Source organism: Heliconius melpomene, chromosome 6 (genome assembly GCF_056956725.1).
Source record: "Heliconius melpomene rosina isolate 202511_hmr_F chromosome 6, ASM5695672v1, whole genome shotgun sequence".
NCBI lineage: Eukaryota > Metazoa > Arthropoda > Insecta > Lepidoptera > Nymphalidae > Heliconius > Heliconius melpomene.
The window spans coordinates 8696625-8722517 of NC_140394.1; the positions used below are offsets into that span (position 1 = coordinate 8696625).

The window sequence follows — 25893 nt, forward strand, 5'->3', positions numbered from 1 at the left end:
AGAAATTAATAATAACATAGTTCACGCGGGTGAAACCGCGAGCGGGCCGCTAGTATATTTATAATGATGGATACGACAGTATACACAATGATTTTTTAGTTTTATGCTGTGTCCGGCTCATAGCAGAGGGAATATGGGAACCTAGTGTTAAGACTCTCTGTTCCCATTAAGACACTTCAGTTCCTCACATTCCGTTGAATAATTCTTTTTGCTAAATATTTCATTTCCTTGAGTGGCAATCAAACCCACAAAGTGTCGTGTTACAGTCACGTGCTTTTGCCCTTGCCCAAAAATATCACATTTAAAAGTTTTCTTAATCATAATTCTAAGCCAGTTAAGTGATTCTAAGAGTAATGGAGCCTGGCCTAGTTGAGATCTGAAGCTCTGGCAATATAACAAAAAAATAATTATTTAATTTGGTGCCCTCCTTCAGAAGTTATGCGCAAGCATACATTTGCAAGAATATTTATTTGTTTATTTAACATCGACTTCAATATCATTATGTAAGTATAATCGATTTAAATGTTAGTTTCCCAATATAGAAATCAGGAAAACGATATAATTATAATATAAACGATTACGTTCAACGCTGCGTAATAATAGATATACACCCAACAAAGCGTGACGGGGTCAAACGTCTGTTTCTCAAGTCGAGACTTTTTTACATATTGCACTTTGAAATATTTGCTTTTAATATTTTTTGTTATTATAATTACAGTTCAAACATTTTTTTTATTTAATAAAAGCGTATACAACCTTTTAGGGCCGTATTTATGTAAATCGCTTTCAACTCTGAGATCGATCTTGAGATGTCGTTTTTATTCGTAAATCGTAATGGATTTATAAATGAAAACGCATGCCTTAAACTACTATGTATTTTTATCAGCCTAAACTGTAGTCCGCATATAGCATGGTAGGCAGAGGAACCCAGTACTAAGACGTTCCTTTGGTTTCAAAGCGAAGAAATGAAAATATTAATAAATAACAATTCATTCTTTCGTATGGGAATGGAATCCTCAACCATCGCGTTACAGCCAAAACCTTCTCCACTGTGCCACAACAGCGTCAACTACCACCTCGCAATTATAATTTCATTTTCATATCGATAAACCAATAATTTAACATATTTCAAAAAGATAGATAGACAGATAAGATACTCACGTCACGTGACTATAAGGCACCCCCGACTCATATGGACCGTGGCAGGTGATAATTAATAAGACAGCTCTTACGTCATAAGTATTAAGAACCATTCAGTATAAAACCTAGTTCCAGTCGCCAACGAGCTCTTTTCCTATAATTAATTATGCGCAAGTGCATCGCGATTATACTGTTAAGTTTCTTGACGTTGCCATTACATGAATAAATCATAGAACAGTCTTGTCTGAATGGCTACTGGCGAAGCGGAAATAAATCATTTAATATTTTTTATTTCTTCGCTTTGGTAACGAGGCAAAAGGCGGCGGTGAGTTCCGCCACTCAACACGAAATGTTTCCAGATTTCGGCAGAAAGTGGGGAACGTAAGTGTTTTAACGGGAACAGAGTATCTGTCTATTTGCGGAAATCAGCATGAAGATAAAAAATAAATAATATTATACTGCACTTATTCTTAGATACAGCCGTAGTAGGTACATTAAAAGATTTTTTATATTAAATTATTTTTTCTTATATATGTATGTATGTAAATTTTGACCTGTTTTAAAATAATTAGCGGCTTACTTAATATACATAATTTTGTTGATAGGGCCGCTACTTTAATGAATTAGAATTGGCAGTATGTAGGTGAACCACTTTTTGAGATATCACCCGTAATTGGCTGTTACCTAGAGAGCGAAAAATGTGGTTCTCGCTTGACACCAAGTTTGCCGAAATCGATAATATTCTATTTGGTATTGAATAAAAAAACAGATTGTCCGTCTATCAACTCGAAGCTGGCAACCCATCTGTAGCTCCTCTGGTGTTACACGATGTCGTGGGCGGCGGTTGCCAAGTGACCCGTAAGCTCGATTGCCTTGTCTTTTCCATAAAAAAGATTAAAAATAAATGTAAATTCCCTGATTAGAAATGCAATATAAAAACAAAAAAATATTCTTAACCTAATTTAAATTGCAATAAAAGCGGCCAAAGGATCTATAAACCATGCCATTATAGAATAGGTAGGTACGTTTAAAAATGATTTTTTTTCAGCCTCACGCTGTATCCCGCATTTGGCAGGGTAGGCAGAGGGGGTCTAGTGTCAAAACACTTCGCTCCCCACTTTCAGCCGAATTTAGGATGCATTGTGTTGTGTAACGATGATTGGTTAATAATTTACTCAAAGTAAAACTTTAGTTTCTATTACTAAAGTCATTTTTATTTCTTTAACTTATTTCAAAGATTCGCCAAATAATAATAGAAAATAAATATCTACAATATAGAAACTATAAATAGATATCTGCAAACCAGGCCAAGTACAAAACATAAAATGGCAATCAACGATACCATTGTTTCTATACAACTCTATCTCGATTCCCTTCAAGGCTGTTTCTATTGTTATACCCATTCAAATTAATCGAAAGTTACATGTTAACATTTAAAAAACATTGCATTCTAATTTATAATTTTTTCATATATTTCGTTGCTCATATGCTTAAATAGATGAGGCTGATGTAGTGCAGCCGAAGCAGGATCAATTATTTTTATTTCTTCGCTCTGGACTTTGAGTTCTGCCTCTCAACACCCAATGTTTCGAAAATTAGGTAAATAATTTATTCCCTCAAAAGGGAATCGAATTTAAAACCGCCGCGTTTACGTCATACGGTGTGCCGCTGCAATGATGATTGATTCTTCTTCATAAAAGTACCATATTATTTTTTTACTCTTGTTACACAAAGCCCAGTGGGTTCCGCGAACCAAATCAACTTTATCGCTCGTAAGTGGCGACCGGAGACATCCTTATTTTCCTCCTCTACTTTTACTCATAAAATGTAAATAAAAAAAATATAAAAAAAGATTATCTTTAATAAATCATTTAAAATTTACAAATATTCGAAAAAAATATTCGAAATTTGAACTTTAACACCATTATTCAAGCATTAGGTAAGAAGCAACGATGTAAATCAATTATGCCTTTTCAAATCTCTATAATAGAAAGTTTTGAGATAACCATGTGATATTTCCAAAGTGTAAAACAACGTACAATAGTCAATAGCCATAATTGCGATGTATAACACTACAGTGTAGTGAAAACCTTTTTGTAACTTTCGAGTTTCGCTTCGAAAGTGAACATCCATCTAAAGTCTAAACATGAAGATAAATTATTACGTGAACTGAATGTCTGTGTGTAATTTTATCGAAAGTATTGTATTTAGTTAGCAAAATATATTTTATTAATTATTTAAAATAACATTTTATTTTATTCTAGATCCAAAAAATAGATAATAAATTGAATCTATTATATAAATACATATTATAAACTCTTCCAATATTATTACCTCATTGAAAATATTGTGACAGAACAAACAGTATAAGATTTTTTTTAGCTTTATGTTGTATCCCGCAGATAGCAGGGGACCTAGTGTTAAAATACTTCCGTATCCCATTTTCCGCTGAATTCTGAAAGCATTGCATTTTGAGTGGCGGAGCTCAGCGCCGCGTTTTACCTCATTTGGAAATGTTTTGGTAAGCGTGGAAATGAAAATATTCGATATTTCACTCCCTCGAGTGGGAATAGAACCCACAACCGTCGCGTTTCCCGTCCCTCACCTTCAAGTTCGCACGTTTGTGCCCCTGCGCCACGACCGTCTCAAAGATAAGAAAAGCATAATAAATTAAAACCAACAGATAGTTGTTAAATTTTTACATGTGCGCACTTTGTAGTAGGTATATGTATTTGTATTACTCTACCCAAAATCCTGCTATAGCGATTTTTTAATATAGTTCTTTCAAGTGTCGCAGAAAATTGTATAGATAATTCTTAATCTATATAGGCCATACAAAATTAAAAGAAGTCCGTTAGTATCGAGAACTTATTATAATTTATTTAATTTGAAAACGACGACGACGCTTCCTAATTTAATGTTTAAATAATGAATTTATTTAAATAATTCGCCTGTTTCCAGAAGACGGACGTTTTCCTTTTCTTCCGCATCGATCTTAGCTTTTAATTTTGCCATTTCCCGATCTCTTATTATCTTTCTCTCAGCTTCCTCCTCCCGCCATGTAGCTTCCTTCGATTCATACACTTTTTGTTTTAAACGACCGTATACAATTCCTGCAAGAAGCATTGCATATCTCATTCCTCTTATTAACGGAGATACAGGCACGGGCGGTCCGTAAGGTAGAGACATAATTAAATTAAATATTTTATTATAATAATAAATATAAAAGATTTACCGGAGGTCAATTTTTCACTTTTAAATATTACGCTAATTGTATATTCTTGACATTTTATTGTAAATTACAATTTGTCACAGATTAAAAATATTTTATCGAATAAAAAACTCGCTTAAGTTGTAACCCGAAATAGTGAATTGCATTCTAGCACATCCCTATTTAATAGGTCAAGTGCGATTCGTAACAATAAAAATATTTTTTGTTCCGGAATTACATTTATATCATTCGGAAGGCCAGTGGCCGAGAGTGCAGCTAATAATACCGTTTGTCTCTGGTGTGGCGACCACCAATTATAGCAGACTGGCGGCCCGCCAGTGATCGAACTGGCGTTGCGTGGTCAACAGGAACAATCGTTTAACGAATCAATCATTATGCAGTACTTTTGTTGCATTTCAAAACTATTTTAATGCAATATTTTATTATTCAAATTACAATATTTTTTTAATGCAAATATTTCAAAACACTCAACAAAAGGTTTCGGTGTACCTTATTATATTTTAAGCAAGCAAAAATACTTGCTTATATAAAAGCGCATTGTTTTTCATAACATATTAAATAAAATTAATTTCAAAGATCGACAATTTGTAACAAAATTAATTAATAAACGTTATTTTTTTTAAATACCTTTATTTAATGTATGCATTACTTTGTTTAGCATTTATTAATAGGAAATTATCAAGACAAGTATCATGCATGTAAATATATATTATGACACGTTATTTTAATTTTAAATTTATATTTAATACAAAATCACGAAAATATTAACATTAAGTATAAAAAATAAACACGGAGGTGATGGTATCATAATCGCAACTTTCACTCTCAACAATCTCGCTAAATAGTGTTAAATACTCTCGTATCTTTTATATCAAGTTATGCTAATGTGAGAACATTAAAATAACTAACAATGATGCTGTTTTGGATTTCTGATGCAATTACCTCGCTATTCAAAATGTTAATAAGCCTCTTATTAGGTTTTTCAAGCTTTTAATAGTGTAAGTACTTATAGTAAAAAATTTATAGGTACTATATTTCTATATTGTATTATTTTCATATTATAGGCAGCTCAGTTATTGAAGATCATCGTTGTACTTGTATCATTTGTTTTGACGAAAGGATTTTTTTGCTTATTCTTTTATATATGTATACAAACAGCGGGATAAAGCTTAAAACTCAATGACTTTATTTTTTTAACAGAGGAGCGAGGTCTACATCCTCCTCTTATTTCATATATATCTGACACGATTTCATATTATAAGGGATATAATTCAGAGCGTTAAAGAAAAGCAGAAACAAACCCGAAAATTCGTAGTGCGATAAGTATGTTTTTAATTACCGATTTTTCGAAAAAAAAGGAAGTTCTGTTTTCTCGATTGTTTCAGTCCTGTTTATTATTTAAAATCAGTTATTTATAAAGTCTAAATAAATACTAATTACACCGAACACAACTTTAATTAAAAAAGATTATAAACAATACCGGTGTTAGAGCTGACTCTGAAAATAACGGTTACGTTACCGTTACGGCTTAATTAGTAAAAGGGAGGATCAATAATTTTATTTATTATTTTTCGATTTTTCCTAAGTACCTAATAAAAATATTATGTTTTACTTTTTGACAAAAAAAATAGTTTTAAAGGCGATTTCAATTTTATTATTAGTTTAAAAAATATATGTATCAGTAAAAAAATATATTTTGTAACCTGAATCTGAAAACTGTAAACTAATAAGCACTTTGCTTAATAATTCGGCACACTAATGCAAAATGCACATACATATATTCTACTATACGATATTGTATAGTATAATAAGGCTCATGACGTCATTCTTTACTACAGTGAATGGCAAACGTAATTCTTAACTTAAAATCATCTTGTTAAGTTCAATAACAGCAAGCCATTAAGAAGGCGAGGCATGAAATAGACTATTGCGCAATCCTCCTATTGTAAAGAACATTATGATACATAAAATGTCACGACCTCATGCAATAATAGTGATTAGTTTGAATGAGTCCTTCCGTCTATCAAGATAAAAATTGTATGCATACGAACGTAGCTATGAATAATAAACTTATGTAAAAGAATGATTTGTTAAAGAATAGCTGTGAATATTAGGTCTAATAATGCATTTCAAAACGTTTATTACAGTAATATTACATAAAATCATAAAATACTTAGAACATAAATAATATTAAATGTAATATAAAAAAATTACATAATTTATCAATGTTTATTTTTTGTGAGTACAATTTTACAGTGATTTCATCTATGTTTTTTTATTAGTAAAAAACATGATAAGAAACCGGTATCGATTCGAAGTTTCGTCTTTCCAATGCATATATACAATGTGTACCCTTCCCTAGCCATTCTCTGTCTCTGTCGCACACGTCAATAATTTATGCTGTTCTCTTTCCTTTATTCGACTTTATTTTCCAGTTCCAGTCCGTATTTGTCGTTTGCCGTGGATACTTGACTAGAAATATATTTATATAAAATTCGATCTATTATTTAAAAGTAAGATATTACTAACTTTGTTTACAAATCATAGAATAAAATTGCACATTAGCCGCCAACGTCAACGTAACTGTAATTATTATGTCGTTAAAAAATTATCGATCAATTAACAACAGTGGGTGTGGTGTACAGAAACCTGTCAAATTCGATGTTTTATCTGAATGCCCTTTGCTATATATTACTTACGTAAAGGATTGAAGTGTTAAGTGTTGTGTATTGATTTGCAGAAGTCGTCCACGACGAAGACGACGACCATGACGACGCCGGCCAAGCTGTATGGACGCGAGCTGTCCGCTTACGATGAAGTCGACGTTGACGAACTGCTAGCCAAGTTGTCGCAGGAAGAGCTTACTATGCTCGCTAAGGAGGTGGATCCAGATGTAAGTTAAATTATAACCACCCTTTCATAAATAATATAATTATTTTTTACACATGCTTATGTTAATAATGTAAATTATAGGAAAAACGGTTTATGCATGTTTTATTTAGTTTATTACATGGATCTTGACTTCATGATTAGTAACATAACAAAAAGATAGAAATTTTCCGAATATTTTTAAAACAATTTGACTCATCTTTGAACTATAGAATACTCATGAAGGCCAAACCTCATTATAATGACTATACTAATAGTATTGTTAAATAAATGACCACATTCAAGAATAGGTAAAAGTAAAAAACATTGAACCTTGAAAATATTGTATGCACTTGATTATTGAATTTTGTATATGACAAAATTTTATAAGTTGTATTTACTTTTAAGGCATAAAGTGTAGTAGGTAGCATCTTGTTTTTGATTATTTTCTAACTTAACCACATTACGAGACAGAGGTAACTTATTGTTTAGACTATGGGGTTTAGGATATGGTCCCTATACACAGCTCTAAATCTTTTTTACCAGAGTGGGGAAATTAAAATTATTTATTCTCATACCAGAGATTGAAAAGGCAACTAACACAGTCTCAGTCGCAGTTTAAAAATATCAAAATCCAAGATTTTTATAATCAAATCAACATATTTTAATGAAATCTTTGAATTTTAATTATTTTTATGAATTGGTAAATTATCCAATCTTCATTTTTATAACATGTAATATGTATATTAAATTCCTGAACTAAATTATTGTTGTTTCAAATACTTCATTAAATTGTCTTAATATCATACATACATAAAACATTTCAGATAATGACTCAAAATATTTCATTCCCCTAATCCCTATTTGGGAGACTGAAATATTTTTATTTCCTTATTCTAGTAGAGTTGAGTTTTGTCACTCAACACTAAATGTCTTGAATTTGGGTAGAAGGTTTAATACTATGTTCTTTCAGCATACCTATGTTCAGGGACAGAGAAGCTTAAATAACCTTTATGCAAGATAAAGCATACAGCTAAAAAAAATAACTATTTATTATTTCAATCAATAAGTATAAGAAAAGTAATAATTTATGAGCACTTTTATCACTTAACAAAATGCTTATCAATGATAATTGTTGTTCCAATTTGAGTGTACTCATTTTGAATTAAACACCTTCAAGATAAGAACTTATTGTTCAGAAATGCTAGTTTGACTGTAATTATTTTTTTCTTATTTGTAATACTGATTGCAATTTAAAAAAAACCTTGACTGCTTGATTAAAAAATGTTTATTCAATATTATTAAATAATATTTTTTTATTTTTAATTAATTTTTCATATTTATTCTACATGATTCCCCCAGTTCAGTCATCCTACATCATTTATACCAACAGTTATAGTATGCTTATATAAAGATCATTATTTAATATGCCACATCCTTGTTTGCGATAGCATAATTATTATAATAATACTTATATTGCACAAGGAAATTACAATGCGACAAGGTTGAGTGTTGTTTTAAATAATATATTTGTAAATATTAAAGTACAAAAACTATATTACTTTAATTTTTGAAAATTTTATCCAACTACTACCTAGATATAGTGATTAATTATTGAAATGCCTTAACTAATACTGTAGTAAATTTTTGATGATGTTTTTGGTACATCACAAAAAAAATACAACCTTAATATTACTTTTTAAAATCTATATTGTAATCTTATATTTTTTAAATGCAAAATAAAATTACTTATATGTGAATTTATGTTAATTAAAAGCTTTTATTTAACTTGCAATGTATGTATGTGGGTTCGGGTGAAATCTTAGAGCTCAATTTTGAAGTAGATATCGTCAACCGATTGTTTACAAAACGTAAATTTAAAGAAAATTTAAAATAAAAATGAAATGAAAATTTAAAAAAAAAAGAAAGTTTAAAAAAAAGTAAATTTTTGATGATGTTTTTGGTACATCACAAAAAAAATACAACCTTAATATTACTTTTTAAAATCTATATTGTAATCTTATATTTTTTAAATGCAAAATAAAATTACTTATATGTGAATTTATGTTAATTAAAAGCTTTTATTTAACTTGCAATGTATGTATGTGGGTTCGGGTGAAATCTTAGAGCTCAATTTTGAAGTAGATATCGTCAACCGATTGTTTACAAAACGTAAATTTAAAGAAAATTTAAAATAAAAATGAAATGAAAATTTTAAAAAAAAAGAAAGTTTAAAAAAAAGTAAATTTTTGATGATGTTTTTGGTACATCACAAAAAAAATACAACCTTAATATTACTTTTTAAAATCTATATTGTAATCTTATATTTTTTAAATGCAAAATAAAATTACTTATATGTGAATTTATGTTAATTAAAAGCTTTTATTTAACTTGCAATGTATGTATGTGGGTTCGGGTGAAATCTTAGAGCTCAATTTTGAAGTAGATATCGTCAACCGATTGTTTACAAAACGTAAATTTAAAGAAAATTTAAAATAAAAATGAAATGAAAATTTAAAAAAAAAAGAAAGTTTAAAAAAAAGTAAATTTTTGATGATGTTTTTGGTACATCACAAAAAAAATACAACCTTAATATTACTTTTTAAAATCTATATTGTAATCTTATATTTTTTAAATGCAAAATAAAATTACTTATATGTGAATTTATGTTAATTAAAAGCTTTTATTTAACTTGCAATGTATGTATGTGGGTTCGGGTGAAATCTTAGAGCTCAATTTTGAAGTAGATATCGTCAACCGATTGTTTACAAAACGTAAATTTAAAGAAAATTTAAAATAAAAATGAAATGAAAATTTAAAAAAAAAAGAAAGTTTAAAAAAAAGTAAATTTTTGATGATGTTTTTGGTACATCACAAAAAAAATACAACCTTAATATTACTTTTTAAAATCTATATTGTAATCTTATATTTTTTAAATGCAAAATAAAATTACTTATATGTGAATTTATGTTAATTAAAAGCTTTTATTTAACTTGCAATGTATGTATGTGGGTTCGGGTGAAATCTTAGAGCTCAATTTTGAAGTAGATATCGTCAACCGATTGTTTACAAAATTTCAGCTCAATCGTACGAACATACCTTTCACTATATGAAAGCACAAAAAACTTGAATCGTGTCAATTCTATTGGATTTCAAGTGATGTCACATTATTTTTCTAATTGTTCTCGGCAAGATCTTTCATTTGATACCCATATTGCAGAAGTGCATAAATAATAACTATTCCGCCATCTTAGATGTTCCGCCATATTGGATTTAGTATAACGTCACATTATTTTTAGAGTTACGGTCAACGACCCATTTCATTTAATATCTATATTGTAGAAGTAGACCAATTAGATACTCGGCTATCTTCAATATCCTCCTTATGGAGGAAGCCCTAAAAAGCCCTAAAAAGGAGAAAATAAAATTTGTCTTTTAAATTTTAACTATCAACTCATAACCTCATTGTACACAATTTATATGATCATAAAAGCTTGTCGCGCGATTTACTTGTGTAACTAAACTAGTGCTAATTTAATTATGTAAAATCTGTTAAGTTTCACTTTTTAAAGTTTGAATTTAATTAAATATTGATTAACGCGACAAGCTTTTATGATCATATAAATTGTGTACAATGAGGTTATGAGTTGATAGTTAAAATTTAAAAGACAAATTTTATTTTCTCCTTTTTAGGGCTTTTAAATAAAAGCTTTTTCTAAAAATGATTTTTTGCTTATAATTTATTTCCAGTAAAATTGAAGTTGAAGGAACCCATACACAAAAAACTTCCTTATTTACCTTTCCAAACATACTGAGTGGTGGAACTCAATTGTGTGCTTTGTCTTGTTACTGGAGCAGGGAAATAAAAATATTATATATTTATACCTCCGACTGGAAATTGAACCCACAACCATCATGTTTACAGTTGCACTCTTGTGCCCCTGTGCTGCTGTGGCCTCAATTATTTCCAATAATATGTATATTAATAATATGTATATTAATAATATATTCGTGAATACGTTCTTCCAAAAGAATTCTCAGCACCTTATCACGTATAAGTGCGGGTCCCACTCAACTCAAATAGACTACTTATTGACCAGACGGTGTCATATGGGCAGGGTAACTAACTGTAAGGTCATTCCAGGCGAAAGCCTAACGGCCCAACATCGTCTTCTTGTCATGGACTTTAACGTCACTCCGAAGAAGAAAGTAGCCGAGAAACGTAGGCCTCGGATCAAGTGGTGGTTGCTGAATGGACCGATGCAGACCGACTTCCTGGCAGAGGTGAAAAGTCATAATCTTTCGACTAACACAGAGACTGCTCAGGATGCTTGGGATCGGGCTCAGTCGGCAATCATTGCGGCAGGCAGGCGAGTTCTTGGCGTTTCTAGGGGAGGACGTGTCATCGACAAGGAGACATGGTGGTGGAATGACGAGGTCCAGGAGGTGACTCGTGAAAAGAAGGCTGCCTTTAAGAAGTGGCAGGAATCCAACTCTCCTGAAGACAGACTGGAGTACACAGTAGCTAAACGTGCCAGTAAAAGAGCTGTAGCCAGAGCCCGCAGTGAGAGTTTGTCACCATTGTATGATAAGCTTGAAACTGTGGAGGGGCAGAAGCTCATTTACAAACTGGCACGTTCCCGGGATAAAGTGACGCAAGATATCGCAAAATGTCTTTGCGTCAGAGACTCCCAGGGCACGCTGCTCTGTAATCATGACTCTGTGAAGGAGAGGTGGAGAAGCTACTTCCAGGAGTTGCTGAATACTCAGCACCCATGCAGTCTTCATCACGACCCACCGCCTAACCTCGGACTTATTGCCCCAATAACCCTTGACGAAACACGTAATTGCCTTCGACGCATGAAGAACGGAAAAGCGGTGGGACCTGACGACATCCCGATCGAAGCGTGGAAATCGTTGGGCTCTCTTGGTGTGCTCATGCTTACCGACCTTTTTAACCATATCTTGAACACTGGTAAGATGCCGCATCAGTGGCGGCTTAGCTTTATTACCCCTATTTACAAGGGAAGGGGCAGTGTTCAAGATTGTGGTAGTTATAGGGGCATTAAGCTTATGAGTCATACCATGAAGCTCTTCGAGCGCATGATCGACCTCAGGCTCCGCCGAGAGTGTACTGTCTCTGAGTCTCAATATGGATTTCAGCCAGGATCGGGCACCATGGACGCCATTTTCGCCCTCAGAACTTTGATGGAGGCATACAGGGAAAAAAGGAGAGCTCTGCACGTGGCCTTTTTAGATCTGCAGAAGGCCTTTGACTGTGTGCCTCGTCAGTGTATCTGGTGGGCATTGCGATCCAAAGGGATCCCTGAGGCCTATATTGAGATTATCAGGGGCATGTACCACGATTCCGCTTCTATGGTTAGGACTGCTGTTGGCGACACTAGACCCTTCCCGATTACAGTGGGGGTTCACCAGGGCTCGGCTCTTAGTCCGTTCTTATTCAATGTAGTGCTCGATACTGTCTCGGCTCACATCCAGGACCAGCCTCCATGGCTGATGATGTATGCCGACGACATAGCACTCATTGCCGAGAACCGACTGACGCTGGAGCGTAAAGTGAACCTCTGGAAGGGTACGCTTGAGAACGGCGGTCTTAAACTAAATGTGTCGAAGACAGAGTACATGGCCTGCGGGAGCCGGGACTCGAGCACCATCCTTATAGGTCCTGAGCCAGCCGTTAAGTCGGAGAAGTTCAGGTACCTTGGATCCGTTATGCACGAGTCTGGAGGCATCGACCACGATGTCCATGGCCGGATAAGCGCTGCCTGGGCCAAATGGCGGGAGGTCACTGGTGTGGTCTGCGACCGCAGAATACCGCCCAAGCTCAAGGGGCTGATATACAAGAGCATCGTCCGACCGGTTCTTTTATACGGCAGCGAATGTTGGCCAGCACTATCTCGGCACACTCAGGAGCTTCACGTCACGGAAATGAAGATGCTGAGGTGGATGTGCGGCGTAACGCGGTCTGACCGCATACGCAACACATTCATTCGAGGTAGTCTTGGGGTCCGTGACGTAGCGGATAAGCTCCAAGAGCGTCGCTTGAGATGGTTTGGCCACGTTACGCGCCGGCCTAAGAACTATGTCGGACGCAAGTGCCTTGCTATACAAGTTCCTGGGGCGCGACCTCCCGGACGCCCAAGGAAGCGCTGGTTGGATGTCGTGATGCAGGACATGAGAGCCAATGGTCTAACCACCGAGGACGCAAAAGATCGTGCAAAGTGGAGTAGGTTAAGTAGGAAGGTAGACCCCGGTAATAGCCGGGATTAATGCCAGGAAGAAGAAGAATATGTATATTAATAATAGTATTTTATTATAGTAATCTAAAATGAAAATTGAATTTTGAATTGAACTAAAAATGATTTAAATGAACTTTCCAGGACAATTTCCTTCCACCATCCCAACGTAACAACTACGCGTGCGAGAAGGACCCCACGGGTCCGCTCAATCGCAAGAAATTAATAGAGCACATTAACAAACAAGCGTTGGAGACGCCAGATCGGCCGGAGGTCAAACCATATGTTCCTGGCGTTATACGTGGTAAAAAGGTATGTATGTATACGTAGATTTGTATGTTTGTACGTCCTTACTGTCATTTCTTAAAGTGTAATCTAATTAGTAGGTAGTAGAGAACGAATTGACGTCTACGAAACTCGTTGCCATAGCAACGTGTATTTTACTTTATACAAAAGTAATTGACTAATTTTAGACAACACATTAAAAATTTAAATGGAGAGCTTATTTTTTATATGTATAACAGATGTATCAAAATTCAATCTAATTGACCATAAAGTCCAAAGGCTTATGTTACACCTTATGGCTTATGAAACGTGTTTGCTTATGTTTAATTACCAGTAAAGTATCATATACAATTACATGTATTAATATGTTATAACTTCTTAATCATGTGTGACATACTGATATCGATTGATTGATTATAAAGGTTAATCTTTAATTCTTTTAAATATCATGTTATTGATAATAGGTATAATACAGATACTTAAACTGGCCAATTTAATTCCAGAATTGAATAATATCAATTCTGTAAACTATATTAGGCCGTCGTGGTGTAGAGGCACAAGTTTTAATAAAAAAGGAACCCTTATATGATCTCTTTGTTGTCCATCTGCCTGTCTGTCTGTCTGTCTGTAAAGAGCCTTTATCTTAGGAATGCTTGGAGATATCGAGTTGAAATTTAAACCATATGAATAATAAAGACAGTTGAATAATTGTATTTCTACATTAGACTAGATGTAGCCGTTTATGTCGCAAACACGCGTATTTCGACACTATAAAGGGAATCAAAATGTATAATATAACGTCCCGTTAACCTTGAGTTATGAAACGTGGCAGCTAGCATCTACAGGTAGTAGTAGTTTAGGAAACAATCCGAAAACTATTCATTTTGGTTAAATCCTTAAAAATAATAAAATAAAGTCTTAAAAGGGGACAAAATTTGGTATTTAAGCCTAGTGGCTTTAAGTGAGATATCAGATGAAAGGACTGGCTAAAGCTAAGCTGTAAGGAACCATCAGTGGGCGAGACCGAATCACGCTTGTCTTGTTTCTTATAGCAATATGTTTAATTACATTTAAAACAATGTTATTTTCATATTACAGTGGATCCCACCCCCGGTGCCAGAGAAGGTGCGTGACGCTGACGAACAAATAACTATTGATTTAGGTGATGAATACGAACAGGCTCTAACCAGTGCCAGTCAGGAGGAGATTATCGATCTCGCTGGTAAGACAGATTTTTTTTATTTAACATATAATAAAGTAGCTTATTGCTACCTAGCAACCTGCCATAACCTTATGGCACTAAATATATCAGATAACCAGATCAGAAATTATACCAGACAAGACTCTGTATCCTGCATAGATGGGTAGACCGAGGGAACCTAGTGTGAAAACACTGTTTCTCACTCTGTCCAATTTTCGAGACAATGTGTGATGAGCGGTGAAACTAAATACTGCGCTTTGTTCTCTTAACAGAGTGATGAAATGAAAATAATTGTTCCCCCAAATAGGAATAGAAGCCACAACCGTCCCGTTTACAGTCAGACGCTGCTCACTACATTTCCATGGCGGCTACCAGAAAAATCTTTTATAGCTTAAAAACACAAATAATATACATATCATTATCGTTATACTAGTTATAACATAGTATAAAAGTCCTTTGTAATAACATTCAGTTGGAATTTGCGACTATTTGGCGTGCGTCCCAGTTTCTTCTAATTGATGATTTTTGTCTCGGCATTAAAACAATCTTTTTCGATGTTTAGTACAAGTTTCTGCGTTACAATGATATAATTTCTAGAAAGTGGGTTATTTTAATGTGGTTATTATGAATATATCTTGAAAAGTTAGGATTTATTATTTATTAATATAACGATTGACTGAAATGGATGGGTTTCAATTAATAAAATAAGGGGTGCTTAAAAGCATATTTATGGTAAAAATATTTTTATAACCATAAAGTCAAATTAAAAGAAAACTAAAAATATAAACTTAGTGGAGAATATAGTATCTTTTGAAAGTCCCAAAGCCAATTTACGTAGTTCCATGAAAGAATACAGAGATCAGAATTCAGGGAGGAGTTGTGCTATATTTTTTTTATCATATATTAATTTAATATATATTTTTTAGCATTACGCTGTATTAGCCGTATATACAAATTTAAACAGTTGGAACCTGGTGTTAAGACATTCCATTCCCCAAAATTTTACAGGCACTGTGTGTTGAGTGGCTGATCTTCAATATTGTGGTTTTACTAAAACGGAAATAATTCTCACTCGGGGGAGTGAGAATTGAGCCCAAAATCATTGTGTTTACAGTCTGACGCTGTGCTGTGTCGGTCTCACAATATCTATATATTTTTCTATTTCAGCTATTCTGGGTTTCCATTCAATGATGAATCAAGATCAGTACCACGCGTCTCTATTGAACAAAGGGCAACCCGTTGGACTCGGTTGGGACGGCATCACTAAAGCTACTAAACCAAAGGTAATATAAACTTAAAAGAATAAAGTTTTTTTTTTTTTTTGAGTATTAAAAATCTGCAATCAGTCGCAAGACTATAAGCAGATGGCCTGGGTGTAAATGGCGTTTAGGCGACGAGGCCAGCGACTCGTCTGCCTTTTTATAGCACATCCTTCCTTTTCAGCCTTCTAGGTAAGGGTTTTAAAAGATCATTTGCCAGGACATTTGGATGGATCGAGAGACGGTATGCGTACTTCTTCCTGTGTTTTTCAATTTCAGCCTGAACTGTGGGGACATTCGTGGATCTCGTCGTTTTTTGAGAACCACGGGGCATTTGCTATGTTACGCAGAATGTTATTTTGAACTCGTTGGATGCACATGATGTTACTTTTGCTAGCAGTGCCCCATAGGGGAATTCCATAGGTCCAGATAGGTTTTAGGATGGAGTTGTAAATCAGCAGCTTATTATCAACAGATAGGACAGAGTTTCTATCCATGAGCCAATATAGACCTCGGAACTTGTGGTTAATTTCATCGCGTTTCTTCTTAATGTGATAGGTCCAGGTGAGCCTTCTATCCAAGTTAAAACCCAGGTATTTTACCTGATCGCATTCCGGCAGTGTAACATCTCCAAAACTGACAGGAGGGCAGTTTTCCCTTCTCAAAGTGAACGTAATGTGGTTCGATTTTTGAGCACTAGCCCGGATGCGCCACTTTCTCATCCATCTATAAGTGCAATCAAGTATGCGTTGAAGTTTGTTGCTGGCCGTTGAAGGGAGATCATCACTAGCGAGGTAAGCTACATCATCGGCGTATGTCGCAATGGTTACATCTTTGTATGTTGGTAAGTCTGATGTAAATATGTTGTAAAGTACAGGGCCAAGTACCGAACCCTGAGGAACACCGGCTTTTAAAGGTCGAAGAGTAGATCTGGCATCTCTCTGCTTTACTTGAAAAAGCCTGTCTTCGAGGTAGGACTTGATAATTAGAAAGAGCGAGTGCGGAAGTTTGTCTTTTATTTTGTATAGGAGTCCCTTATGCCAAACTCGGTCGAAGGCCTGCTGAACATCAAGGAATGCCGCCGAGCAGTACAATTTCATCTCAAAGCAGCGTCTGATTTCGTTGTGGACTCGGTGTATTTGTTCTATTGTGGAGTGATGCTTCCGAAATCCAAACTGATGCTGGGGGATAATGTTGTAGTGGTCTATGTTTTCTTTCAGACGGGTTAAGAAAATCTTCTCCCATAATTTTGAAAGCACTGGAGTGAGACTAATGGGACGATAAGATGAGGCCTCATGGGGTGATTTCCCGGGTTTGTGGATCATAAGGATTTCCGATACTTTCCACATTTTTGGAAAATATGACAATCTTAGAGTTGCATTGAAGATTGAGGTAAGTAGTGTAATGCATTTTCGAGGTAGCTTTTTAACTATAGTGGGTGTAATTAAGTCAAATCCAGGGGCCTTATTTGAATTCAACCGCCTAATTTCGCTGGCGATTTCCTTTGGTGATGTAGGTTTGAGTGGCAAGCACAGCTGGAGATCCCGGCGGAGTAGATCATCAACGTCGTAGTCTTCGATACCATCATTAGGTTTAAACACATTCTCCAGATGATTCGCAAACACTTCTGCTTTTTCAGCGTCCTTTCTCGCCCATGAATTTAAATATTTAAGAGGATGAATATGTTCTTGGGGCTTTTTTAGGCTTTTAGTAGCTTTCCAGAGTGAAGTTTCACCTTTTCCCTGAGATGACACTTTTTCAAGGGTGTAACGGAGTGAAGAGTTAGCAATTTCTGGTAGTAGCAACTTGAGTTCTTTTGCAGCTTTGTTAAAGGCTGTTTTGTCTTTAGGGTGCTGAGATTGGTGCCAAACTCTACGTAGTCGTCTCTTTTCGACGATCTTCGCCTTGACATCTGCAGATTGGACACTCATAGCTGTTGAATGAGGTAAGTAAGGTGAATTTTTCCACGCAGACACTTGAATCAAATTTGTGAGGGACTCGCAGGTTTTGTCAACATCTTCGGGGGTTTTCAAAGGAACATTTAGTTGAATATTTTCCTCTAGGTAGTTACGAAACCCTTGCCAGTCTGTTTTTCGATTACATAGCATGTCAGCTGGTTCAACATAAGCAATAGAGGTGCTCAACGTGAGGATTACCGGTGTATGATCAGATGATCCATCTAGGCTTGATTCAACGGTAGAATAGAGATGACTGATTCCTTTGGTAATAAAGAAGTCTAGTAAATCTGGAGACCGCTTTTGATCCGTTGGCCAAATCGTTGGTTCGCCAGTAGATATTGGAGTAAGGTGAAGAGCATCGAGACAGCTTTTAAGAGATCGGCCTCTTGGTAGAGTAATACGCGAACCCCAGAAAGTGTGCTTCGCATTCCAATCACCTCCAGATATGAATTTATTTCCAAGTTGAGAAAAGAAGTCGCAGAACAATTCGGAAGATATTTTGTGTTTAGGTGGGCAGTAGACGGCGGAGAATGTGATAGGGCCAGTACGGTCGTCTAATCTAATTGTAGTAGCCTGTATGTGCTGGGTAGCGTAGTTCTCCAATACAGTGTGCTTGAGATTTGATCTTATGATTATTGCAGTACCTGCATGAGCTTTGCCATCACCAGGATGGGGAGTAAAGTAAATGTTACAACCTTTTATGCGATACGAACTGTTCTTGGTAGCATGGGACTCAGAAATCAGAACAATATCTAATTTATTACTGATAATCAATGCTTCAAGTTCCAATATGTTAGATGATAGTCCATTTATGTTCCAGGTTGCAATGCGTAAGGGAACTAAGAATGTAACTTGGCAACGACTGAGGTCAATAGGTTTAAGAGAGTACCTATCTGTTGAATGAGTTGATCTATCTTTTCAGATTGTTTTGTTAAGATAACTTCGATGCGGCTTTGTTCAAAATTGCTTTGAAATTCAGTGCTGGAGTTGTTTTGGTATCTATTTGCTGTGATATCAGAGTAGCTGGGTTTGTCACGTGGTTGAGTGTCAGGTTTTATAGAGGTCTTGGTGGCTAGCCTTTGTGTTTGACTTTCATTAATGTTTTCGTTCTTTGGAGGACCAGTGAGAGGATTTTTAGCGCGATTACCCCTTCTGGATGAGATTTCCAAGTACACCTGGCAGCCCTTATAGTTTGCTGGGTGGTCGCGTGAGCACAGTGCGCATTTAGCAGGACTGTTGCGATCTTTCTTTGAACAGTCTGCAGTCTTGTGTCCTTCTCCACATTTGACACATCTAAAAGGCCTCATGCAGTTGTTCTTGGAGTGACCATACTGTTGGCAGCGCTGACATTGGACAATTGTTGTTGATTTACGAGGGTCTTCTATTTTAACTCTCTGGTGATAAATATACTGTATGTCCTTAACTGCTTTGTTATTTACATTAGGTTCCAAATTAACGAAGAATGTAAAAGATGGAATTTTGTCTGGGCCATATCGGGCATTAATAATTTCCCCACGGACTTTATTTCCTGAAGATTCTATCGCATTGATGATTTCACTGTGTGGAGTTGAGTAGTGCAATTTTTTAATTACTACACGATAGGCCTTCTTATCTTTTGGCGTGAAGGTGTGACCTATCAATCCTTTACTTCTTATTGTCGAGATAACATCTTTATAGGTTTCAGAGCAATCCACAAGGACTCGGAGTAAATTTTTGTTTACTATTCTTATTTTAAATAGCTTGGGATCGCATACTGATTCTATAAGTTTTGAGAGTTCATTAACATCTTCTATTCCATAAAGAACAATAGGAGGGGGCTTATTTGGCTTTAGGCTTGCGGAGTCATTATTTTGGTCTTCAGCTTGATCCAGTGGTAGAGATCTAAATCTGTTTGATACTGTTACAGAAGCAGCATTAGGTGGAGAGTCGCTAGTTCTTTTACGCTTATTGGTGTGTGGTACGCGTTGCCAAGGTGGTGGTGATTGCTGGATAGACACGACTTCAGTTGGTTCCACTGTGTCACTTGATTTTTCATCCCTTTGTTTGGTTTCGGGTTTGGGCATATCGCTTAAGGAAGCCGATCGTGGCCTATTGAAAAGTGCTGGATGGAACACTTGTTGGGTTAGTGTTTTTTGACTTGTTTTGGTTGAGGTGTTTTGAAAGGGTTCATTCATATTTGTTCCCACGAGTAGGGTCGATCTAAACGGTCGCTTATAGGGTGACGCCCATCCCTATAAGAAGGCACAATTCAACGATGTTGGCCTGTCACATCGAGGTTGGTGCTAGAAACTGGAATCCCTCCAGCCATTCGTCCTGTCGGCGCAGTCCTCACCTTAGGATTAGGGTAATTATTTTATTGAGGTTTTCTTCCTCTTGGTCCAGGCGATGAAGCCAAGACCCCCAGCCTCACGAAACATGACCGCAAGGACCGAGTTGTTGAGGCCATTTCCTACCATCAACAAGGACAAGCTTGTTAGGCTTGTTGGTTCAGGTTTATTACCGCCGCCCGAAACTCGGCGTTTTGCTCATTTGGCACCACCCAGGGGACACGTGTAGGGTGGGTCTTGAATGGACTAGATGGTAAGTCCTACGGACGCGAGCAAATTTTGTCCCCCTAAAAAAGAATAAAGTAGATAAAAAATGTGCCAAAATTGTATACATATTTTTTTGTTTTGACACACTACCATGTTTTTCAGGTATACCCCATGGATCCACCTAACGACGCTGACCCTGACAAGGCCATCGACAGGGTTAAAGAGAACGACCAGTCATTCATTGATCTCAATTGGAATAATATTAAGGTAATTATTTATTTAAGTTATGTTCCGCCACTTTCGTTGGAAAATGGGAAACGGAAGTATCACAAAACAAACAAACACTAATTATTATTTTTTACAGAACATAAGCGACGAGAAATTCGAGAAGCTATTCGAGTCGTTAAAAACGAACACCCATCTAGAAGTCCTCTCTCTAGTCAACGTGGGTCTTAACGACCGCACCGCGCAGTTATTGGCCGACGCCTTACAAGCGAATTCTGCGCTACGTGTGGTCAACGTGGAGACCAACTTTATAAGCCCCGCCGGCGTAGTGCAGCTCGTGAATGCACTACTGGTCACTAATACTGTGGAGGAGTTTAGAGCTTCGAATCAGGTTGGTTTGTTTAGGGTTAAGTTTTGTAGGAAGTTTTGAATATGGGTCTAAATGACCCATAATTGGTAAGAATTGTTGGAGTTAAGACTAATTTCTAATCATTGTACGTCTCAATAACTCAGGTTAATGTATTTTCTTGTATGTATGAACATGAATCTTAATGACCTAAACACGTCAACTCTGGGTTGTATGGTTAGGTTGAATAATATAGACAGTTAGGAATTAAAGTTAAATAATGCCTAGAAGTCCTGCCTCTATGGTCTTTTTACCAATTGGTCCCAATGTCTGCATCACGCAACTACGCTAACGGTTAACTATTTTAACCGTTAACGAATAAAAAAACATGAATACAACAACCATTTATATGCAAAAGTGCAACTATTGGTTACATATTGCTATAATATTGTCATTCTCCCACCAGCGTTCACAAGTCCTCGGCAATAAAATCGAAATGGAGATCACTCGATTAGTGGAGCAGAACCCCACGTTACTGAGACTCGGCCTCCATCTCGAGTACAGCGATGCCCGCCACCGCGTAGCGTCGCATCTACAACGCAATATCGATAGAAGTGAGTATCGATTTTTTTATTCAATTAAAGTTATGATATTTATCGTTTTTTTTTTCACGCTGTATCTCGCATATTGCAAGGTGGAGAGAGGGAGCCTAGTGTTTCACTCTCCCAACGCACCAATATTTGTTTTAGATATTGGTTCATTGGTGTTCAGTATCAGAACTCAAAGCTGCGCTTTGTCTTGTTAACAATAACTCTTCAAGTGGAGATCGAACCCGCTACCGCTTTGCTGCTGTGCGATGGTGTTGGTTTCAAGGATCGGTATCAGATTTTGTGATAGACTTTATCGGTTTTTGTAGAATTGAGTATTGATGTCTTATGGAGATACCGATTTTAGGTATAGTATTGGTTATTGAAATTTTAAAAAAATCTGTTATTTATTTTTAAATTTTTTATTTCAAAATATTTTATTACTTTTGTTTCTTTTTTCAATATTATTATTTTGTAAAAGTTTTTACGGTATTATTTTTTGCAACATTTAATAGATATAGTTCTCTTATATGAAGTAGGTATATTACAAGGATTTCAAGAAAATTTGTTTCAATGTATAGTAGCTATACAATGGCATTATATAATAAAATAAAGAAGATTAATGCAAAAATATTTATACTATTTTTTTATTAGCAACAATGGCGCCGGAGGGCTATGTTTTATTTATATAATATTTTATTTTTATTTTAAGTAAATTATACAAATCATTCGACAATCATTTCAAATAGCCATACCATAAAAAATCGATACATAATTAATATCGATATACCATCAACAGCACATTATCAATGCATTGAGGGAAAGAAGACCACTTCAGCTGACTTCACACTCGCCAGTAAACACATTACTTTAAATATAACTGACCTTTAGATAATACTTAGCGAATTTCACACACCCATATTAACACTAATCGGAATTTCATACGAAATCACCTAAAATAGAAACAACGGCAACATGAAACATTGACATAGATTATTAAATAACATCGATATTCTTAGGTTACCGCGGTAAAGAAGAGTACTTACTCCAACCACCTGCACTACCGTCACCAGAAGTCATATTACATCAATATCTTATATTTAGAGAATGTCAATCACCGTCGCTTATTAACACCAATGAAGCATTCATACAAAATCGCCCAAAAAAAAACATAAAGGAAAAGAAATCTTATGGTCTAACTACCCGTTGATACATTGACTTATTTTAGAGGACAACAAGACTAGTCCAGGTGCTGACTTAACACTCATTAATATTCATATTACATTAAACTTATAACTAACTCGCAGAAAACTACGACTACAATAGTGTAGTAGGTATATAGATACCTATGCCCTTAAGCTTTAATTGTTATAGTGGCAACTATAAATACATCATCTATGAAAATGTTAACTGTCTAACTATCACGATTCAGATACAGCGTAATGACAGAAGGACTAACAGACGGACGGACGATCAGTGAAGTCTTAGTGATAGTGTCCTGTACACAACCATAATAAGAAGAGCATGTCACCTTATTGACTCCAAACCCTTTAGTAACATGAATAAGTGAAATGGATCGGATCGGATATTCACACACGGGAAAGAACAGTACTCTAGATGTCGACTTAACACTAGAGAGTTCACTTCTATCACAAACAACTCACTCAGATAATTTTAACTAGGGAATGTCACCCTCGCATATTAACAATATTCTAGCATTCATGCAAAATCGTCCACAAAGAATCAACGGAAAATCTACTAGACTAGCTCTCCGTTGATACATTGGCTCAACTCATTTGGCGACGCAAAACATCAAGATGGATGATTAAATGATATCGATTCATAATATCGATATTGTCAGATTGCCGTTTGCAAAAGCGGGCTAGCGTGTCCCTAAGCTTGCGGTTGCCACGCGGCCGCCCGCCCGCCGTCGGCGTGGACCCTAGCCTCCTCCTCACGCCGCCCAGCGCGGAGACCGCGACGCCCACAGCCGATAGAAGAATTACCGACATACCGATTATCGATACACAATCGATAGCGGACGGTTTCACCATGGCGGAGCCCCCAGACATTAACCCCGAACCTCACTCGTGAGTAGATACTCACCACGACGGACATAGCGTGCTCACCCCGTGTACATGCGAAAACGATTAATCGATTCACGTTGTGTTGTTGACTAATCGACCATGTTATTGTAGTGATTGTGACCGATTAATCGATTTCACGCTCGACCGATTTGTCGATGACAGATCGACGCGCGTCACTAAGTGTTCCATAGTCACAGTGTTTTGTTGATTTACAGTACGGAAAGACCTAACGCTGCGACTTCAGTTCAGATTCTTTAACAACCTGCAAAAAGGGGCGCGTAGCCAATAGAGTATAAAGGTCAGAGACCCTTAATGGGTACTTCCGAGTTGGCACGGCAGCGTATAACCTACTTCGCTTTGATTAAAGCTTATTTTACAGTTATTGAGTGTCATTCACTTACAAATTCGATGCAGTTTTATGAATATATGTACCTGTTCGATTAAACATCGATTTCTATTCGCTTTAAATTGATAAAACTGCATCCCCTAAATTTCTAAAACACTTGAGTATATTCTTTTAACTACTTCTATACACTTTTCCAAATTTAAAAAAATCTATTTTACCGCCCACTTTCCTCTTGATTCTCGTTGAATGTAATACAAGACAGAACGACTGTTTTCTTTAATAGTAAATTTAATTTTTAGCCGAGAGGGGAGCGTAGAAAGGAATAATATGTAGAATCGACGCCAAATTAAATCGGTAAAAGTCCAATAAGTTGTGGTTTGGCGCGAAAGCTGTTAAAGCCGTTTAATATAAGTTAAACTTTACCCAAACGGATTACAGCTACGAAGCTTTCTAATCAACTACCATAGAACAAGTGGGGTCGTGCGATGGATAGACGTACTATCCGTTTTTATTTTATATATTTTTTTTAATAAAAATGTGAGCGACTTATGACTAACGTCACGCATGTGTGTGTGAATTAATTGAATGCAACAGATAACATAGCATGCCATAAAGTATAGCATTAAATACTTTTTCGTATCAGTTTGATTTTCCGATTAAACGAATGTTGTATTGTAATTTTTTTCTCCTTTATTTCTATAGCAGTATTCATTTTATAATAAAATATAAGAAAAAAATACATTTTGTTACTTTATACCACATTTAAAATGAATAACGCTATATTAGTGTGTATGTATGTATATAAAACTTGACGACATATGCGTGTGTGTATTACAGTACGCCAGCAACGCCGGAGCCAGAGCGGCGCTTAGAGAACTAAAACTTCATTTGTGGTGAGTTTTATGAATAATTAATAAAAAATGTTGATTATTGATTTTAATTTCAAATCTTTTGATAATCCAGTGTTATGTAAACATTTAGTTCTGAATGAGAAAAAAAATAATAATGTTAATGGAAAGTTTAAACACGAAAGGGATACGTCCCTTGATTATATTTTTTTTCTATTGTTTATATTGTCTATCTACATCAATTTAATTCTGGATTTTATATTGTAGAAGTGTAAAAGTCAAGTTATACTATTTGTAAAATTAGTTTCCATAACACTGTCCAATGTACTATTTTTCTCCTTATGATACAAAATTGTATATAATATTATTTGTGTTTGTTATCCAATATGCAACCTTTAAAAATGACGTTCTCTACTAAATAAATAAAACTAATTGACACTACAACTACACTAGACAAAGGTCAAGCTATACTTAAACAAAATAATATATCGGAAACAAATATACTATAACAGAAAATAACTTTTTGCATATAAAGTTATATATTAGAATGGAACTTTATATTTAAGCTATAAAATTAAATGCAGCGTTATGTTTATATTTTAAACAGAACATATCTGTGATTGAAATTTGTACCCACATTTATTATGACAACAGATTATTAATTTTTAAACAATACTTATTCTCCAAATATGGATACTAAAGAATTGAATATATACAAAA

The 25893-nt window shown here is 35.3% G+C and overlaps 1 protein-coding gene across 6 annotated transcripts in view; it reads left to right on the top strand.

Moving 5' to 3' along the window:
• The window catches only part of tmod (tropomodulin), a 68965-nt gene that overhangs the window by 40366 nt on the left and 2706 nt on the right, over nt 1–25893 (top strand). For 2 of the 6 annotated variants that reach the window (XM_085186521.1, XM_085186518.1), the window contains exons 2-11: nt 7113–7265; nt 13642–13809; nt 14881–15004; nt 16151–16266; nt 20897–21001; nt 21099–21350; nt 21772–21919; nt 23754–23982; nt 24195–24277; nt 25163–25218. In XM_085186521.1, the coding sequence (XP_085042647.1) occupies nt 7113–7265; nt 13642–13809; nt 14881–15004; nt 16151–16266; nt 20897–21001; nt 21099–21350; nt 21772–21919; nt 23754–23982; nt 24195–24237 (1338 nt within the window). In that variant the 3' untranslated portion in view covers nt 24238–24277; nt 25163–25218. Of the gene's footprint in view, nt 1–7112; nt 7266–13641; nt 13810–14880; nt 15005–16150; nt 16267–20896; nt 21002–21098; nt 21351–21771; nt 21920–23753; nt 23983–24194; nt 24278–24624; nt 24791–25162; nt 25219–25893 lie in introns of those variants that run through there. The other 4 variants (XM_085186519.1, XM_085186520.1, XM_085186522.1 and 1 more) reach the window with 4 other exon arrangements.